The sequence below is a fragment of the Solanum verrucosum genome, unplaced genomic scaffold (assembly GCF_900185275.1).
Source record: "Solanum verrucosum unplaced genomic scaffold, falcon-dt-bn FXZP01000252.1, whole genome shotgun sequence".
Taxonomy (NCBI): domain Eukaryota; kingdom Viridiplantae; phylum Streptophyta; class Magnoliopsida; order Solanales; family Solanaceae; genus Solanum; species Solanum verrucosum.
The window spans coordinates 428,919-445,560 of NW_026019988.1; the positions used below are offsets into that span (position 1 = coordinate 428,919).

Consider the following 16,642-nt stretch of genomic DNA (forward strand, 5'->3'; position numbering starts at 1 on the left):
AATGGGCCTTGCAGAGTGCGATCCGAATTTAGTTGAGGCTCCAATGCAGGTTACGGACACTGGGTGAGAAACCAGAAAAAAAAACTTTGGGAACATTTTTAATATATGGTTTTTGGTGGGAAAACAGATACGTGGATGTGAAGATAACATGCAAGTTTTGAAATATGTAAACATGTCTTAAACTCTACAAGGACTTGATGGCAATTGAGATATCTCTCGGATTCGAGTTATGATAGTGAATAACATTTCAATAAGGAGTGTTTTACTCCCTTTGTAGAGCCTATTTAGCATGATTCCACATTAATTTTTCCAATAGTACCAAATATCATCTTATGGAACGAAGTTTCATGTAATATGGAGTTCAACCAAAACGAACATCTATAGGTAAACGAAGGATTTGAATCTCAAGTTATTCAAGCCTCAAGAACGGAGAAAATCAGATTGTTGAATCAAAAGAAAAAAAGAAGATTAAGTTGAATAACAAAGTAATGTATTAGAGAAAGCTTGGAGATGAACAATGAACAAGGCAAACAAAAGTTCAAATAGAATAAAAGTATGTGAAAATATAACAGTAAATCTATGAAAAGATCAACCAACACGAGTCTCTCAGTAAGCCAAAGGGAATTAATTATGAGGTTCGGACATTCCTCAGATATCAGTTGTTCCATCCTGTAAACACTTGCAGAGCATTCAGTAACGAAAGCTAAAGTTTCAAAATCTGGTCTTATCAGGAATAGTCTCTTCACAAACCAAAAAGAAAGAAAAAGAGCTTTTCCATCAAACACCTGTTCAGAAAGAGAAACGAAAATCGACAAAGAAATTTCAAGTGCAACTTGGAGGTTAGATGGTGAAATTAGCTGTTTTTTAGTCTGCATTTTGTATTTTCTCTCCATTTGTTTTGATTTCCTTCTTACCTCAAAAAGGCCTCGTAGTATTCGAAAATGAACTTTTTTCCAAGTAAGACATTCTCTATTGCATTTGATTACCTCACTCTTAGGCAAGTTCTGGACCATCTGGGAGCAGATCATAACCATCATGTTGCTTGGGAGTTTCGACTGGGATCAACTTCAAAATGACAGCAACGATCAAGCTTACAGCGCCAATTGAGACACTGAGCAGCCATAGTTGCCAGCTAAGTGGTGTAGTGCTGGCAAAAGTGCCTAAGAACTCGACGATGATAACTTGAAAAACAACTGTAGCAATCATGACGCCTATGAAAATACTGCTGCCAAAAATGCCACGGAAAATGTTTATCTTCTCCATGTCACGGCTGTTTATTTCATTGAAAACCTGTATGGAACCACCACCCACAAAAGCGCCAACTGGTTAGTGAATAGTACAGAGTACAAAGAATGAAAGAATGAACCAAAAAGGACTGTGAGAGTCGATAGGTACAGAGTGTGACGCACAAAACAAAAGCTGCCAGGATAATAAACTGAATTTAAAAGGCACACCTGACAAAACACAAAGGTGTTGAAAATGAAAGTATTCAGAACCATTGTAGAATCTGAACCTTCAAGTCCCAAAATCTGCTTCCCCGCGAAGTTGAAGGCTAAGAGTACAGCCAGCTGGTAGATACTGTGCCCTATTATATTTCTCCACATTGTCTTTGTAATGAAACTTACATCCCTTCCAACAGGAGGCCTACTCATTAGTCCGTCATGAGGTGGTTCAGTGGCAAGCGCGAGTGCACCTAAAGTATCCATGATAAGGTTGACCCAAAGAAGCTGAACAGCTGTAAGAGGAGCAGATCCTGAAAGAAGTTGCAGCAGATAAGTATCGTCAGAGTCTAATACTCCTATTGCTATCACGACTTATGAACTCTCTATCTCTCTCTCTCTCTCTTTCTGTGAGTGTGTGACTATTGATTCGTTGATTAAAGAGATCAGTAGCAGAAAATGAATGAACTCAATTAAAGCAATAAACACCTGAGGCGCATGCAGAAATAAAATTGATCATCAAAGCCACAACATTGACAGTCAACTGGAATTGCACGAATTTTTGAATGTTTATATATACAGAACGGCCCCATTTAGCCACATTCACAATTGTGCTAAAGTTGTCATCAAGCACTATAATATCAGCACTTTCTTTCGCAACCTGCAATGTCGTTTTGATGAAAAAAAGTGAAGATTAGCTCAAGCTGGAGCTGAATGGATATTATTGTTACAAACATGTAAAACTTTTTAAAGAGAAACAAAGGTGCAAAAATATGTAGGGGACACAGTTCCTAGAACTTTTATAGCAAATGTCGATTAAACTCACTAAAACAGGAAAAAATGAGGTTTAATTATATGTTGGAAGTCAATGTCTTCTGAGTGATATATTAAATGTTTGAGATATTGAAAAGAAAGATGAAAAGGAATGTTCACACGGGAAACTTCAGGCACTGACGATGTATCACAAATATTTGATATAAACTATAACGAAGACTGCAATTAGTAAGAAAATTTTGACCATATATCAGAATTGAAAAGATAAAAACTGCTGATTGGAGCCTGCAAGAATAAAATGGTATATATGACCATATCAACTCAGAGCAGGAGCAAATTTACAAACCTCCGTTCCTGCTATACCCATAGCAAGTCCAATATCTGACTCATGCAAGGCAGGGGCATCATTTGTGCCATCACCAGTAACTGCAACAACTTCTTTAAACATGCCTCTCAAATTCTTTACCAACACGTGCTTGTCAGTAGGGGATGATCGAGCCATAACCTGCATTCAATATATAAACATTTTTCAGCAAAATGTATTCAAGTCACGAGGATCTACATGGATGATATAAAGCAATCAAATGCATACCTGAATTCTAGGAATTATTTGCCTCATTTCATCAGGACTTTTGTTGCGGAATTCTGTGCCTTCAATGGCCAAACCATCATCAGTTAGTATACCACATTCCTTAGCAATGGCTTTGGCCGTATGGATATTGTCCCCTGTGACCATCCTTACAGTAATTCCAGCAGCTAAACAAGATTTAACTGCCTCTTTAACACCAGGACGAACTGGATCTTTGATTCCAACTACTGCAACCAATGTATAGCCACTATCAGGAATATTATTTTCTTGATAACCATCTCCAACGTCCTTGAAAGCCAAGGAAAGAGTACGCAAGGCTTCATCAGCAAATTCATTAATGACATTTGTGATGTTCGCAGCTTGTTCTTCTGACATATTAACAATTTCACCATTACAATCAATAAACTTGTCACACATTTTTAAGACTATCTCAGATGCACCCTTGCAGAACGCACGGGTGTTGCTATCAGGAAGACCAACAAGCACTGACATTCTTTTCTTTGCTGAATTGAAAGGTTCAACCTTCAGCAATTTACAATCCTTTTTTTTATCATCAATATCACCAAGAAGTAATCCATAATCTAATATTGCAGATTCTGTGGGTGAACCCAGAACAGATTTCTTTCCATCCTTGTCTTTAACCACCTCAGCTGCTGTATTATGAAATATTGCCTGCAATAGTAAGTCCTGAGCACTTTCTGATAAATCTGTTATTGCATCTGCGGATCCGCCATTTTCTACCTTTTTAGCCTTTTCACAAATCCATATTTTATCTACTACCATATGGTTTGTTGTTAGTGTTCCTGTCTTATCAGTACAGATGCAAGTAGCTGAACCCATTGTCTCACAAGCAGAAAGATGCCTCACCAATGCTTTATTGTCCATTAACTTTTTCATCGCAAATGCAAGGCTTAATGTGACAGCCAGAGGTAATCCTTCTGGGACTGCAACAACGATTATAGTTACAGCTGTGGCAAAGTAATTTAGAAGAGTTAATGCATCACTGGAGGACCATTGTGTGATATGATGGTGAGTAGCTTTATTCACCAGAAATCTTACTATTAATACAAGAAATGTCACCACAGCAAATCCGAGTCCTACCTTTCCAATAATAGTGGCAACACCATTCAGTTTGACTTGCAGAGGAGTTTCATCTTCTCCTCCCTCGCTAAGAGTTTCCATCAGCTTACCCCATTCAGTTCTCATACCAACAGTGGTCACTAGCATCTTAGCTGAACCGTCTTGTACTTTGGTTCCCGATAGAAGAAAAGGTCTTTTCTCAGATATGCTTACTGGTACACTCTCACCAGACAAGCTCGATTGATCAATTAGCAAGCTATATCCTGCTATGAATATTCCATCAGCTGGAACCAGATCTCCAATAGATAAGTGAACTATATCACCAACCACCAAGTCATAAATGGAAACCTTCTGCCTTGATCCATCTCTCGTGACCTGGATAGATATCTTTTTCTTCTCCTTATCCAAATCTCTGAACTGCAACGACTGCCTATAGTCACTAATTGCAGTAACCATGACTACCAATACTATACTGAGTAGAATTCCTAAACCATCATATGTTCCTTTCGGCCACCCTTCAGTAGCAAGTCCCACACCAATAGAAACAACAGCACAAACTATCAATATGACGAGAGTTAAATCATGCAGAGCCTCCCACACAAATGTCCAAAAACTTCTAAACGGTTTCTCTGTAAATTTGTTTGATCCATATATATTTTGTCTGACAGATACATCACTCGATTTGACTCCTTCATTTGATGAGACTCTCAACTTCCCTGCAAGCCCTTCAACACCTCCAAGTTTCTTTAAAGTTTTTATATCATAGGAACCAACTATAGATGCAAGTTTATCTGGGTTGATTCCAAAACCAGCTTCTCGAGCTTCTTCCGGCAAGTCTTTTGCTAGTTCAGCTCCTATATCATCCCTAATCTGGTCGGATGACCTACCTTGATCACCAGCTGTAAAAAAATATATATATTGAAATGAGAAAAAGCAGAAAGAAGTTGGCAGACCTATATGTTGTAATAAGTTAAACGGCAAACTCAAGGTCTGAGCAAATTATACCATCAATGAACTTGAGTGCTGCCATATAAGCCATGAAACCAACTCGAATTTTTTCCTGGAAATTGCATGTGGTAAAAAGTGTAACTTGACTCAGTATACAAGATTATAGAAGTTATAATACTCAACAACACAGTCCTCGTAGTATGGTTAACAAAAACCATAACCAAACCGATGTTTTCTGGTTATATACTAGTTCCATGATGAGACAACATAACTAAAAAGCAAATAGAGAAGCAGAAGACTAAAACATATTAATGTCACAGACGACTCTGGTTAGGGGACTCAAATGTAGTATTTGAGAAGCAAAATGATTCGGGTTCACTTTCTAGAATTAATCAAATGATCGTTCAACTAACTCCCTTTTTAAATTCAAGATATTTGAGATTGAGCTAAAACACTGCATACAGGTAACAAAAAAAAAACTAAATAATGAATCGGATGGACTGCTTGTGGTGGACTGAGAATAATAAGGGGAAATGTAAAGTGAGTTCAGGCTATAAGATCATGAACATGACTGAGCTACAGACCTCTAATTGGCCTTGGAGACAAATTTGGAAAGATAAGATACCTCAAGGTTTCATGCTTTACGTGACTGCTAAACAAGAAGCCACTGTTTTTACATATGAAAGCATGAGAAAGAGAAGTTTTATCTTAGTTTCAAATTGCTGCTTATGTTGGGAAGCAGTTGATACAGTAGGACAACGGTTTTTACACTACAAAATTACTGATCATCTATGGAAGCAGTTGAAACAGCAACTTATATGGGAAAAACCCAGCAATATAGGGAAATCGCCACCTAGTTTGAATAAATCTTTTTCCTTCTCTCTTTCAATTCTTTCCATTAAAGATATATTTTTTTAGCTGTGTGACATTGATTAAACATTACCGCGAAGAGCAGAATTATTTGATTTCCCTTGTTTGTAAAGATAACATGCCCTGTTTTTATGTTCCATCTCGTTGCGGGATGGTGTAGTAGCTTTGAATGCAAAGATTTTGTATATTCTTACAAAGAAGGCATTAAAGTTTACAGATATAACATGTACTTCATTGAGCATTTTGTTCAAAGCACAAGACACTCACGTGTTAGCTACTGTGTATTTTTTAAACATGACTGTCCATGATATAATAACCTACTTCTAGTTTCGACGACTGTAAGTCCACACCAGGAGTGTCTGCTTATTATTTTAGACTATACACAAAGACAAGATTTTGTTTTCTTTTAGCATTTTTTAAGGTTTTTCCTATAAGAGGTTTCCGCTTTCCTCTACGTTCGGTTTTGATACATTGATCGATTAATGAAGATTAAGACAAAGACTTTTCATGATATCATGTGATTAGATGGTGGAGAAGTAAAATAGTCCAGACAAGGAAACATTGCACACTTCAAAGAGTACAATTTAAAGTCATAGGCAACAAGATTATTTATTTATACAAGAAGATGGAATTCTTATAAGATAAATAATAGAAGAGGAGTGGGAACTGATGTTTCATGTGGCAACCAACGATAAGGCAATACAAACAATACACTTCTTGGTGGGACAAACAAATAACTGCAAATGGGGCCAGGCCAGACTGACTAGTAATTGATGACAAAAACCTAGAGGATATTTATTTGTTGTTATCACCTGTCTCTTTCTGTACTTGAGTACTATCCAAGTAATGTCACAAGGAAGTTTCATGGAAATTTCGCTGCTGACGACATGTTTATTAGCTATACTTTCACCCTTATGGACTTTGGAATTACATCAACAACCAGGTACTCCGTACTGTTTTTCGAATTCTTAAATCCCACTATTGATAACCCAACCCTCATTCAAAGATTCTTCAAGTCCTTGAGAAAGCTTATTATAATAGTATAATTTAAGCATGTGCTTATGCACATAAAAACAAAGCTCTACAAAGAGATGAGACATGGACTGCTTTTTTTTTCCTCCATGCAAATTGATGTTTGGTAATATGGAAAAGGCGTTTTGCATTGCCACACACTGCTTCCTATGATCTTAGAAGAAATGTCAATGTCAATGTCAATGTCAGATGGAAGCTTCAAGGAAATTTCCCTGATGAGTGTTCAGTAGCTAGACTTTTGCCTCTTTTGGCATTACATAAAATACATTATACTGACCCATCCCTCACCCAAAGGCTCTTTAAATCCTATAGAATATAGTTGTAGTATTGTAATTAGCTTAGTTGCGCGGACTCTTCACTTTTGATGCTGCACTAGTCTCGGATTCTCCAAAAATACACTACTTCTGGCGAATCCGACACGCACTTGTTGACATTTTTGAAGAGTCTGAGCAACATAGGTAATTAGTAAGCATGTGCTTGTACACATAAAAACAGATTTCTTTTGTACTCATTTACTGAGCACTTTGTGCTGGTGCTATGATCATGAAGGCACCTAAAAGATCTCAACTTTTGTAATGTATTAGGAACACAAATTATCATTAGCCTAGGACCATTTCTACATGCAGAATGGAGATTTAAATGCTGACCACTTTGGATGCTTGCTAAATTCTTTTTTTTTTTTGGTTTCCCATCCGGTGTCTAGAGCGTGTATTGGAGCCCCAACTAAATTTAGATCATCCGCTACAGAGCTCATTCGGAGGTGGCGCTCCCTAAATTCTGACCACTTTGGATGCTTGCTAAATTCTTTTTTTTTTGGTTTCCCACCCGATGTCAGCATGCATTAGAGCTCCAACTAAATTCAGGTCGCGCACTACAAAACTCATTCGGAGGTGGCGCTCCCAACAAGATTTGCTCAAACCCGACGCCTCTAGTTGCTAAATTCTGTTCTAACTTAAATGAGCATTTGTCAAGCTAATTTAATAACTTTAAAGGAATACCAAAGCACAAACTTTAATGGAAAAAGAAAACATGAACCCCTGAAGGCAAACAGTCAAGGTAAATATGAAACAAAGTCTTCTCCACAAAAACATATTCTACCGGCAAGTGGCAACTGACATATACTTGAAACAAAAAGGGGCCAGCAAAGAAATTATTAAAAAAAGAAAGAAATAACTTTACTTATCTTTTCACTGAACTAATGTGATTCTGTAGATTTTCTAAATGGTCCCCATAAACTGCCAATAAGTTATCCAACATAGGTAGGCAAAAATATTAAAATATCATAGACTTTGGATCACATATTTTGGCTCTAGTCTACTAGATAGGGCCTCAGTCTCCTCTAAATATTCAATGCAAAAAGATGTTAAACAGGGAAATGTTTATAACGTCCCTATTAATAAATTAAAGCAGTTAATAGTTTGTGAATAGAAAATTAATACTGTGTTTGACTTGCCGACCTAGTGGGTTTTAATGGTTGTATCATCAATTATAAAGCTATACAGCTCGAACAATTTAAAAATGTCATCGAATGCATGTCGAATTCTTTAAAAATAATATATTTTTGGAAAATTCAACACAAATACGATAACATTTTTGAAGAATAGAGTAACTTAGAAAATAACTATAATAAACTAGTGCATTATCTAACCGGGTCTGGTTTCTAATGTTCTATAGTAACTGTTTGTAACTTCCTAATAAATGTAATTTTTAGGAAGTCATAAATAATACTCCTTCCGTCATAATTTATATGACACTGTTCAGATTTCAAAATTTAAACAAGTCTATCTTTGACCGTAAATTTTTCATATATCTTTTAAATATATTTTTTAATTGTCGATTATTGTCGGTTGTAGTACTTTCTACGTAACTTACAAATATATAAATTTCATTTCAAAAAAATTGAAAATTCCATACGTAAATTTTCGATCAAGCTTAAACTGTTTAACTCTCAAAGCTCGAAAAACAAAGACAAAGAGAGTAATATTGTCTGATTTTAATAGGACACGTAATTTAAAAAGTAAATACAATAAATTTTATAGTCTTATATACGTCATCCAAAAAGTTAAAAATAATACATTTTTTTAAACGAACTAAAAAAAATAAAAGACACCATGTGGACTGTGGAGATCTGGTAAAAGACAGATAAGAAATTAAATAATTGTTTCCATAAATTTAAATTCATATGCTAAGCATAAATTTCACCACATGAAAGATCTAATTTATGTCTATATTTATTGAACAAAAAACATGGTCCTCCATATTAACAGCAAATGTGCAAGTGGAAAATGGTGGCAAAGAATCAACAAAGAAAGAGGGCCAAGAATTTTACTTTATATCTTATCACATCCAAAAAGTCAAACAAGAAAATGTCATTGGAGGAAAAAGAAATAAGTATATAATAAGAATATCAAATAGGAAAGTGGTAAAGCACAACTAATGGTGGATATCATATGATCTTTAGTTCTTTCCCATATATATTCCCACTCAAACTTATTTTTATTTATTGTATAAAAAAGCCAACTTTTTGACAATAAAAAGTTACTTTGTCTAATAATAATTATTTATTATTAACTTTGTTTAGAAAGGTAATTTTACTATGTCACCCTTTGAATATAATAAATATGATGCCTTCAAAAATATAATAGAGAAATGACTATAATTGATAAGAGGCTAAATTAGGAACAAAAGGTAAAATTATTTATTGATTTCATAAAATGGACAAGTATTATTGGACATCCCAAAATAATAGAGTGCACAACTATTATTGTATTGAAGGGAGAAAATCATTTTTTTTCTTGCTAAAATATTCACTTTTACTTGTCACATTTTACTTTACGAGAATCCGTAAGATTAACTTTCGAAGCTACTTAATTTGTTGAAAAGCAGAAAGTTTCAAAACACTAATAATGAAATTGAACTCATTTTCGGGTAATTTCTCGGAAAACAAAAAAGAAGAAGATATATTTCCATATTTTCCGATGAAATGTACAAGTATTGTAGCATATTGTACCAAACTGATAAAGCATGACCTAATATTATTTTCCATTAATGTACGACTGTATCAACATAATGTACCAGATGTTAAAACATTGAATAGAAATTGATCTCTCCGGTTATCGATGATCGGAATTCATTTTCTGGCTTAGTTTTTTTTTTCTGATAAAAAAAAAAATATCAGAGGTTTTAACATTGTTATCACAGATTTCAAAATCGAAAAAAAAAGTAATAATTTTTTTCACTTTTCTAGCAATTTTCCTAATAAATTTTCCTTTTCCAGCATATTTTCACGGAAAATAAAAGGGAGATTTTCCGATTCATTTTAATTTTTCAGCTCATTTTCCGATGTATTTTCATGGAAACAAAAACAACGAACAAGAAGAAACATTAGTATATAAAAGCAATAACATACTCTAGTTTTTTCCATGAGTTCTTTTGCCTCTTTTCGTTTCTCCAGATTCGAACCATACCGGAACCGTCGCCGGCGATTCCTAACGAACGAAACCGCATCTCTCCACCTTCTCTGAGCTTCTACAGACGGATTTTTACCCGGCAAATCGAATTCCTCTGGCTCCAATAACTTCGCCATAAAACTAACCTTTACGACTGCAGATTTGTAGATCAATGGATATATAATTATATACACATACAGTAAACAGAGAGAGAAACTATGAAAATATTTTTTTGGGGTTTTATTATTGGACTAATTTATTTTTGTTATATATATATATACTAAAGATTTGTGGCGGAGTGATAAGTGATCTGGTTGACCAAAGAAATCGGGTTTGGGTACTTGATACAGTCTTTTAATTTCTAAAATCAAATTTTTGAACATAAATAAATTTGAATTAGTGAAACTCCAAAATAAATAATACTCTCTTGATCAAATATCTCGATTTTGAATCTCTGACCAATCAAAGAAATCAGAAAGACATTTTCAAAAAAAATGTTCTTCTTTCATACCAAACACATTCTTTATTTTTATAGTAACCCCTAACAAAGATTCAACAGGATGCACAGATACAACCTAATAGTCAACTTCAATGTTGTAATGTACATATAACAAACAACAATGTGATGGCCCCACATAGGTCAATTGATTGATAAATTACTTGTTTTTTACTATTTAATTTTACAATAACCACAGTAACAACTCGCAAAATAGTCTCATAAATAGGATCTCAAGGGGGGAATTAGGGTATCAAAACCTTTCGCTATATATCTAAAAGTCAAAAATATTTTTTTATCTATACATAGTAGGTGTAAAATTACTTTAATTTTTTTGTGTTTTTAACTTTTTATATTTTGACCTTTCAATAAAAAAAAATTGATTTAAACATTGAATATATGTAGACCTTATCTATCTTTGTGGAATACAGAAATATATTTTCAATAGACACTCGACTCAAAGAAATCGTTTATTTTTTAGGATAAGTTTGAAGGAAATGCAAGAGCAAAAAAGTTATGATGAAGATATTAAAGAAATGCAACTAAATATCAAAATTATGATGAATTTAAATATATGTTTATTCTCTATTTATTATTCCTATTATGTATAAGAAAAAGAAAAAAAACTCAATATATTTAAATGGTGGTTTGGCAAACCTTTCGTTCTACCAAAAAAAAATTGGACACATTTGGTAAAACAGACTTAAATATTAGTATATGAAGCTCATGTCATGTTTGTTAATTTAGGTAAACGAGAAATAAGGGGAATATTTAGAATGTTTAGTCGTTATCGTCGATGATTATATTGAGATGATCAAGTTTGAATAATTTTGAAAATAAAATAAAAAATTGGTAATGGAAGGTTTTTTTCCTTTTAGTGGACCTATTCGATGAAAAATCAAATTTATCAAACCAATAAGATACATTCAAGTTTGGGAATGAGAAACTTTTTGACAACGTATGCATTTGAACTAATTGGACTATTGGGCAGAGCGGCATAGCCGCCTCTACTACAAGGCTATCAAAACAATTGTTTGGGGCCCTAATTTTTTTGAGCTTCAATTTTTTCGCAAAGATCTATACTTCATGTATTGATAAATTTAAAAATATTTTTTGGCATAGAAAATATAATAATTTTCAAATCTCATTTAATATAGAGATCGTTGTAATAATTGAGACATGGAAAATGTTTAATTAACTGTAGGATCCTTTCTTTTCTTATGTGATTATCTATTTTGTTGCCTCAATTATAATAGGACAATTATCATAAACCAACATTCATATATTACTTTTTTCAATTCTTGTTTCACTATTTTTATTCTCTCATTATTGAATATTCTAAAGTCTCTCAACTTTCTGCATTATGTAAATTTATTGTTGTGTGTTTATAAAAAGATCAAATTTATTTTTTGCTTTCTTCTTCAAATTTCATGCACTAAAACGAATCAACACTAATTTAGTATCATTATATCAACTTACCAAATTCAACGCAACACTATTTTGATATCACTAAATAAACTATTTTTTGTTTTTGAGTCAACGTTTATTATTCTAACTTTATATTATATAGTTTTCATAGAAAAATTACATTATTTGCATTCTTACTTCATAATGTCTTTGTATATCATATTTATCCAGACCTCATTATTCCACTGAGTATATTATAATGATTCAATTTATATATGTCAACTAAAAAAAATAAAGCCTCTCTATAAAGTTTGACTTTAGGCTCCAAATTTTATTGAGACGATCCTGTTATTAGGAGTCCGGAGCCAAAATGACAACTTTTTTCTTTCAAAAAACTAAAACGGCAAAAATTTTAACCAAAAGGGCAAAATCTTCTGACAAAAGTTGTCCGTTAAAAAAAAATAAAAAAATAATCTTTTTTTTCTTGAAAATCGCTGCTAGCTCAAAAAAAATTATTTTTTCTTCATAGCAGCGATTTCCTCAAAAAAAAATAAAAAAAACTTCAAAACCGCTGCTATAGCAGTGATTTTGGTTAAGAATTTTAAAAAAAAAGTTTTTTATTTAATTCAATATTCTTTTATTATTATTTATGATATATAATTCAATTTTCTTCATGCTTCAATAAATTTATTGAGTATAATGTCCGTCTTGTTTCATTTTTATATTATGAATAATTAACAATAGTCATGAATAGACATGAAAAGAAGAGCATATTAACATAGGCATATTTTTATATTATTGATAATTAACAATAGGCATGAATAGAAGAGCACATTAACATAGACATGAAAAACACTGCCCGCGATGTGTAAGGAAAAAATTTCAACTAAAAATCGCTGTCGTGGCAGCGATTTTTAATTAAAAAAAGTTTTTGGACAAAATCGCTGCTAGGGCAACAATTTTTAGTCATTGTGTCAGAGGAAAATCGCTTTGTCAGGAGCGATTTTGCCCTTTTGATTTTAAAAAAATTTGATGTGCCTTTTTAAAATTTTTGATAATTTTTTTTTGTCTTTTTAACTCCGGACTCCTGTTATTATGCTGCTTGAACTTGAGAATGAGAAATTTCTTGATGGGGAGAACCACGTCAAATACGTCTTGATCCAAGTGGTGTCAATGGGACACTGCTTTATTGAAACTTTTTACTAGATACGTATCTATAAATAATAAGGAAAATGAAAATACTATGTTATGAATATAAAATAAATAAACAAAAAGGACGTCACTTGTCTTTATAGTGGTTTATTCATTTGTTTACTTCTTTAAATATTGATAACATTTATAAAAAATCTTTAATATGTTGTTTTTTTATTAGTGAACTTATCTGACATGAATATAAATTAATTAGGTCAGTAGATTATTGGTATAAGATATAAAAAAGACATAAAGTGACACATGAAGTTGTTCCAAATTTTTAAAAAGACACATTAACTATGCCGTCGTTCTATTGCTTCCTAAATAATTTCGATCTATATTATTGTATCATTTTTTTCACCAATTCCAGATTTTAAAAAACAAGTATTATCGCACATCAATCATTACGTGACACATGTTAATTTAATTTGAAATAATTTTTTTTCATTTTTGTTGTAAAATCAAGCTCATAACAATATAATTATAAAGAGAAGAAGACAAGATAAGTAGATGAAGGAGAGGACTTTTCTTCATATTCAAGCGTGTCTTCCAAATGGTGAGTGATATCTCTATTTATAGTGTGAAATATCACTCCCAAAGGTCATCAAACTAGTAGATACATAGTTATCCCTAAATGTTCTTATCACCTTGAAAGCACCCATACATAAATTCAATTAATTCTTGGATAAATCTAATGGACAATCCACATAATTCAGTAGATTTATAACAATTTTAAGTTTTTTCTTTATATTTTTTTCTCTCTCTAAATTTTTGACTTATTTTTATTTTATTACTTGAATTTTAATTTCATTTTAAATTCTACTTCATCTTCTTCTTCACCTCTCACCCTCGCCTCACCCCACCCCAACGTCAAGTTGAGTCCCTCCTTCATTTTCTTTTTCTTTTCTTCTTCTTCCGTCAAATTCATTTCTTTTAGTGATTTTTTTAAAAAAATCATGTTATTTTCTAGGCTTTGTTGAGTTAACGATAACAAAACTTATTATTTTTCTAAGAAAAATCATAATTTTTGAAGGTATCATCAATTACTTTATCTCATTTTCATATAACTTCAAAACTAGAAATGATAATTTTGAAAGAATCAACGAATTCTCCAAAAAATTAAAAAGCTTAATTGAAATTTGGATTAAAAATAAATAAATTATACCTACTAATCATCTTGAAATCTAATGATTTATCAAATTGTTCGAAATATAATAAACAAATTTAAATAGAATTTTAAAATTGAAGGGAGTTAAACTAATAGTAGTAAAAAAGGGAGTGAGTTGTGGTAAAAAGTGACATTGAAAGTGAGAAGCTTCAATGGAGATGACAATGTATTTTTGAAGAAGAAGGAAGAAAGAAAAAACAATAATAAGAAAAAAAAGTTGAAATAATAAGACCAGAAGCTACGCGCAAATTTTCATTGGATCTGGGTTGTTCTTAACAATGATGGCTATTTATTTAAGTCTTCGGGTAGCACAACTAGATCTTTTACAAGGTGAAAATTCTCGTATTCCATATGTACATGTTTCTGCGGCTCGATCGGAGGAGGCCTTACCTTTTAGATGACCCAAGCAAGTCATTAAGCTATTGGATGGATCCTCCTAACTGTAGTTACTTAAGGTCGAGTAGTAGACGGGTGAGGCCCACAGTTCTAATAGGTTTTCACTTGAGCTTTCCGCGCTGATGGGCAGAAAGACATGATGGCATGAAACTCGATTACGTACGTTGATTGTTCGTCCACTTCAAACGCTCAAAACAGACCATTTTCCCTTTCTATAGGTAGAACTACTGTGAGCGGGATTTTAGTAGTAGGCGGCATCCCCTCTTAGTTTTGAGTAGGCAGAACCATTCTCTTTTGGTTCTTCTCCACGGGTGATCCAGGAATTTTCCTATTATTTTCTAACAAGAAAATATATTTTATAGTAAAATTCTTGTAAAAATAAAATTATAGTATTTGTTATTTTTGTTTATTCACGTTCTTTAGGAGAGTGTTTACACTCTCCATGCCAGGTGGACAAAAAATAATGTAATAATATCAATTCAGGATTGTTTAGGAAGGTAATAGGATGCTTGCATAGTTAAAGTGTCTTTTTACAAATTCAGAACAATTTCAAGTGTCACTTTATTTCTTTTCTCATACAAGATAACTATAGAAAAAAATCATTTTAATGTCCTCATCAATTGCTTCTTGACTAATGGTCAATCAGAAATATGTTTTGTAATTTCATTCTCAAATTATTACATCATTGACTTTGAAAAAAAAACATTTTTTTTCATGGAAAATTTATGGAATTAACCAACATGATGATGTCCATAAGAAAAAGACACATCAATAATGTCTTTTATAATTGACCAATAACTTTTTGGAAAAGGGATTTGAAATATATATGATCTTTGATCGAAATTGCTGTAACAATTCCAAATTTTAGGTAAGGTCTATTACCTCTGCACTATTTAATATTACATTTTAAGCTTTTTTTCTCTAAATTTTTGACTTATTTTTATTTTATTACTTGAATTTTAATTTCATTTTAAATTCTACTCCATCTTCTTCTTCACCTCTCACACTCACCTCACCCCACCCCACGTCAAGTTGAGTCCCTCCTTCAATTTTTTTTTCTTTTCTTCTTCTTCCGTCAAATTCATTTCTTTTACTGATTTTTTTTTTTAAAAAAATCATGTTATTTTTTAGACTTTGTTGAGTTAATGATAACAAAACTTATTATTTTTTCTAAGAAAAATCAAAATTTTGAAGGTATCATCAACTACTTTATCTGATTTTCATATAACTTCAAAACTAGAAATGATAATTTTGAAAGAATCAACGAATTTTCCAAAAAATTTAAAAGCTTAATTGAAATTTGGATTTAAAAAAAATTAAATTATACCTACTAATCATCTTGAAATCTAATAATTTATCAAATTGTTCAAAATATAATTAAAAAATTTAAATAGAATTTTAAAATTGAAGAGAGTTAAACTTATTATATAAGAGGGAGTTTGCACCAAGCAAGCTCCTCTCTGTCAACATGCCTGCTTGGCATAGGGACATTGTCGGTATTTCATAATTATTTTGCTACAAATCTATTATACTTTGTGCTGTTGACCATGTACCTTTTTCAAGTCAGACAAAACAGCCAAGACTCCTATTTCATTCTCTATACACTTTAACTTTATCTTCAAAGTATGGGCCCTACTTCAGTTTTAATAAAAAGGTTGCTGACATGTTGTCTCTTAACTTTATCTTCAATTTTATGGGCCCTACTTCAATTTTAAAGTAATTTATCTTTATGGCACTAATTAATTATATGAATAAAATAAATTTTATCCAAAAAAGTAAGAAAAAATCAGTGTACCATACAAA

At 32.4% G+C, this 16,642-nt stretch overlaps 1 protein-coding gene across 3 annotated transcripts; it reads right to left on the reverse strand.

The window, feature by feature from the left end:
* Positions 1-486: 486 nt before the first annotated feature.
* Positions 487-10,340, reverse strand: LOC125818610 (putative calcium-transporting ATPase 11, plasma membrane-type). Of its 3 annotated transcripts, none has more exons than XM_049498110.1 (8): positions 10,142-10,340; positions 4,888-4,942; positions 2,806-4,781; positions 2,560-2,718; positions 1,929-2,100; positions 1,455-1,753; positions 987-1,290; positions 487-740 (listed from the first exon to the last, which is right to left on the reverse strand). In XM_049498110.1, the coding sequence occupies exons 1-7, from the start codon at positions 10,316-10,318 to the stop codon at positions 994-996; spliced, it is 3,135 nt and encodes a 1,044-aa protein (XP_049354067.1). In that variant the 5' UTR covers positions 10,319-10,340; the 3' UTR covers positions 487-740; positions 987-993. The 3 variants fall into 3 exon arrangements, with proteins under 3 accessions (XP_049354067.1, XP_049354066.1, XP_049354065.1); XM_049498109.1 differs by having other exon boundaries at positions 487-785; XM_049498108.1 differs by having other exon boundaries at positions 487-1,290.
* Positions 10,341-16,642: the final 6,302 nt, after the last annotated feature.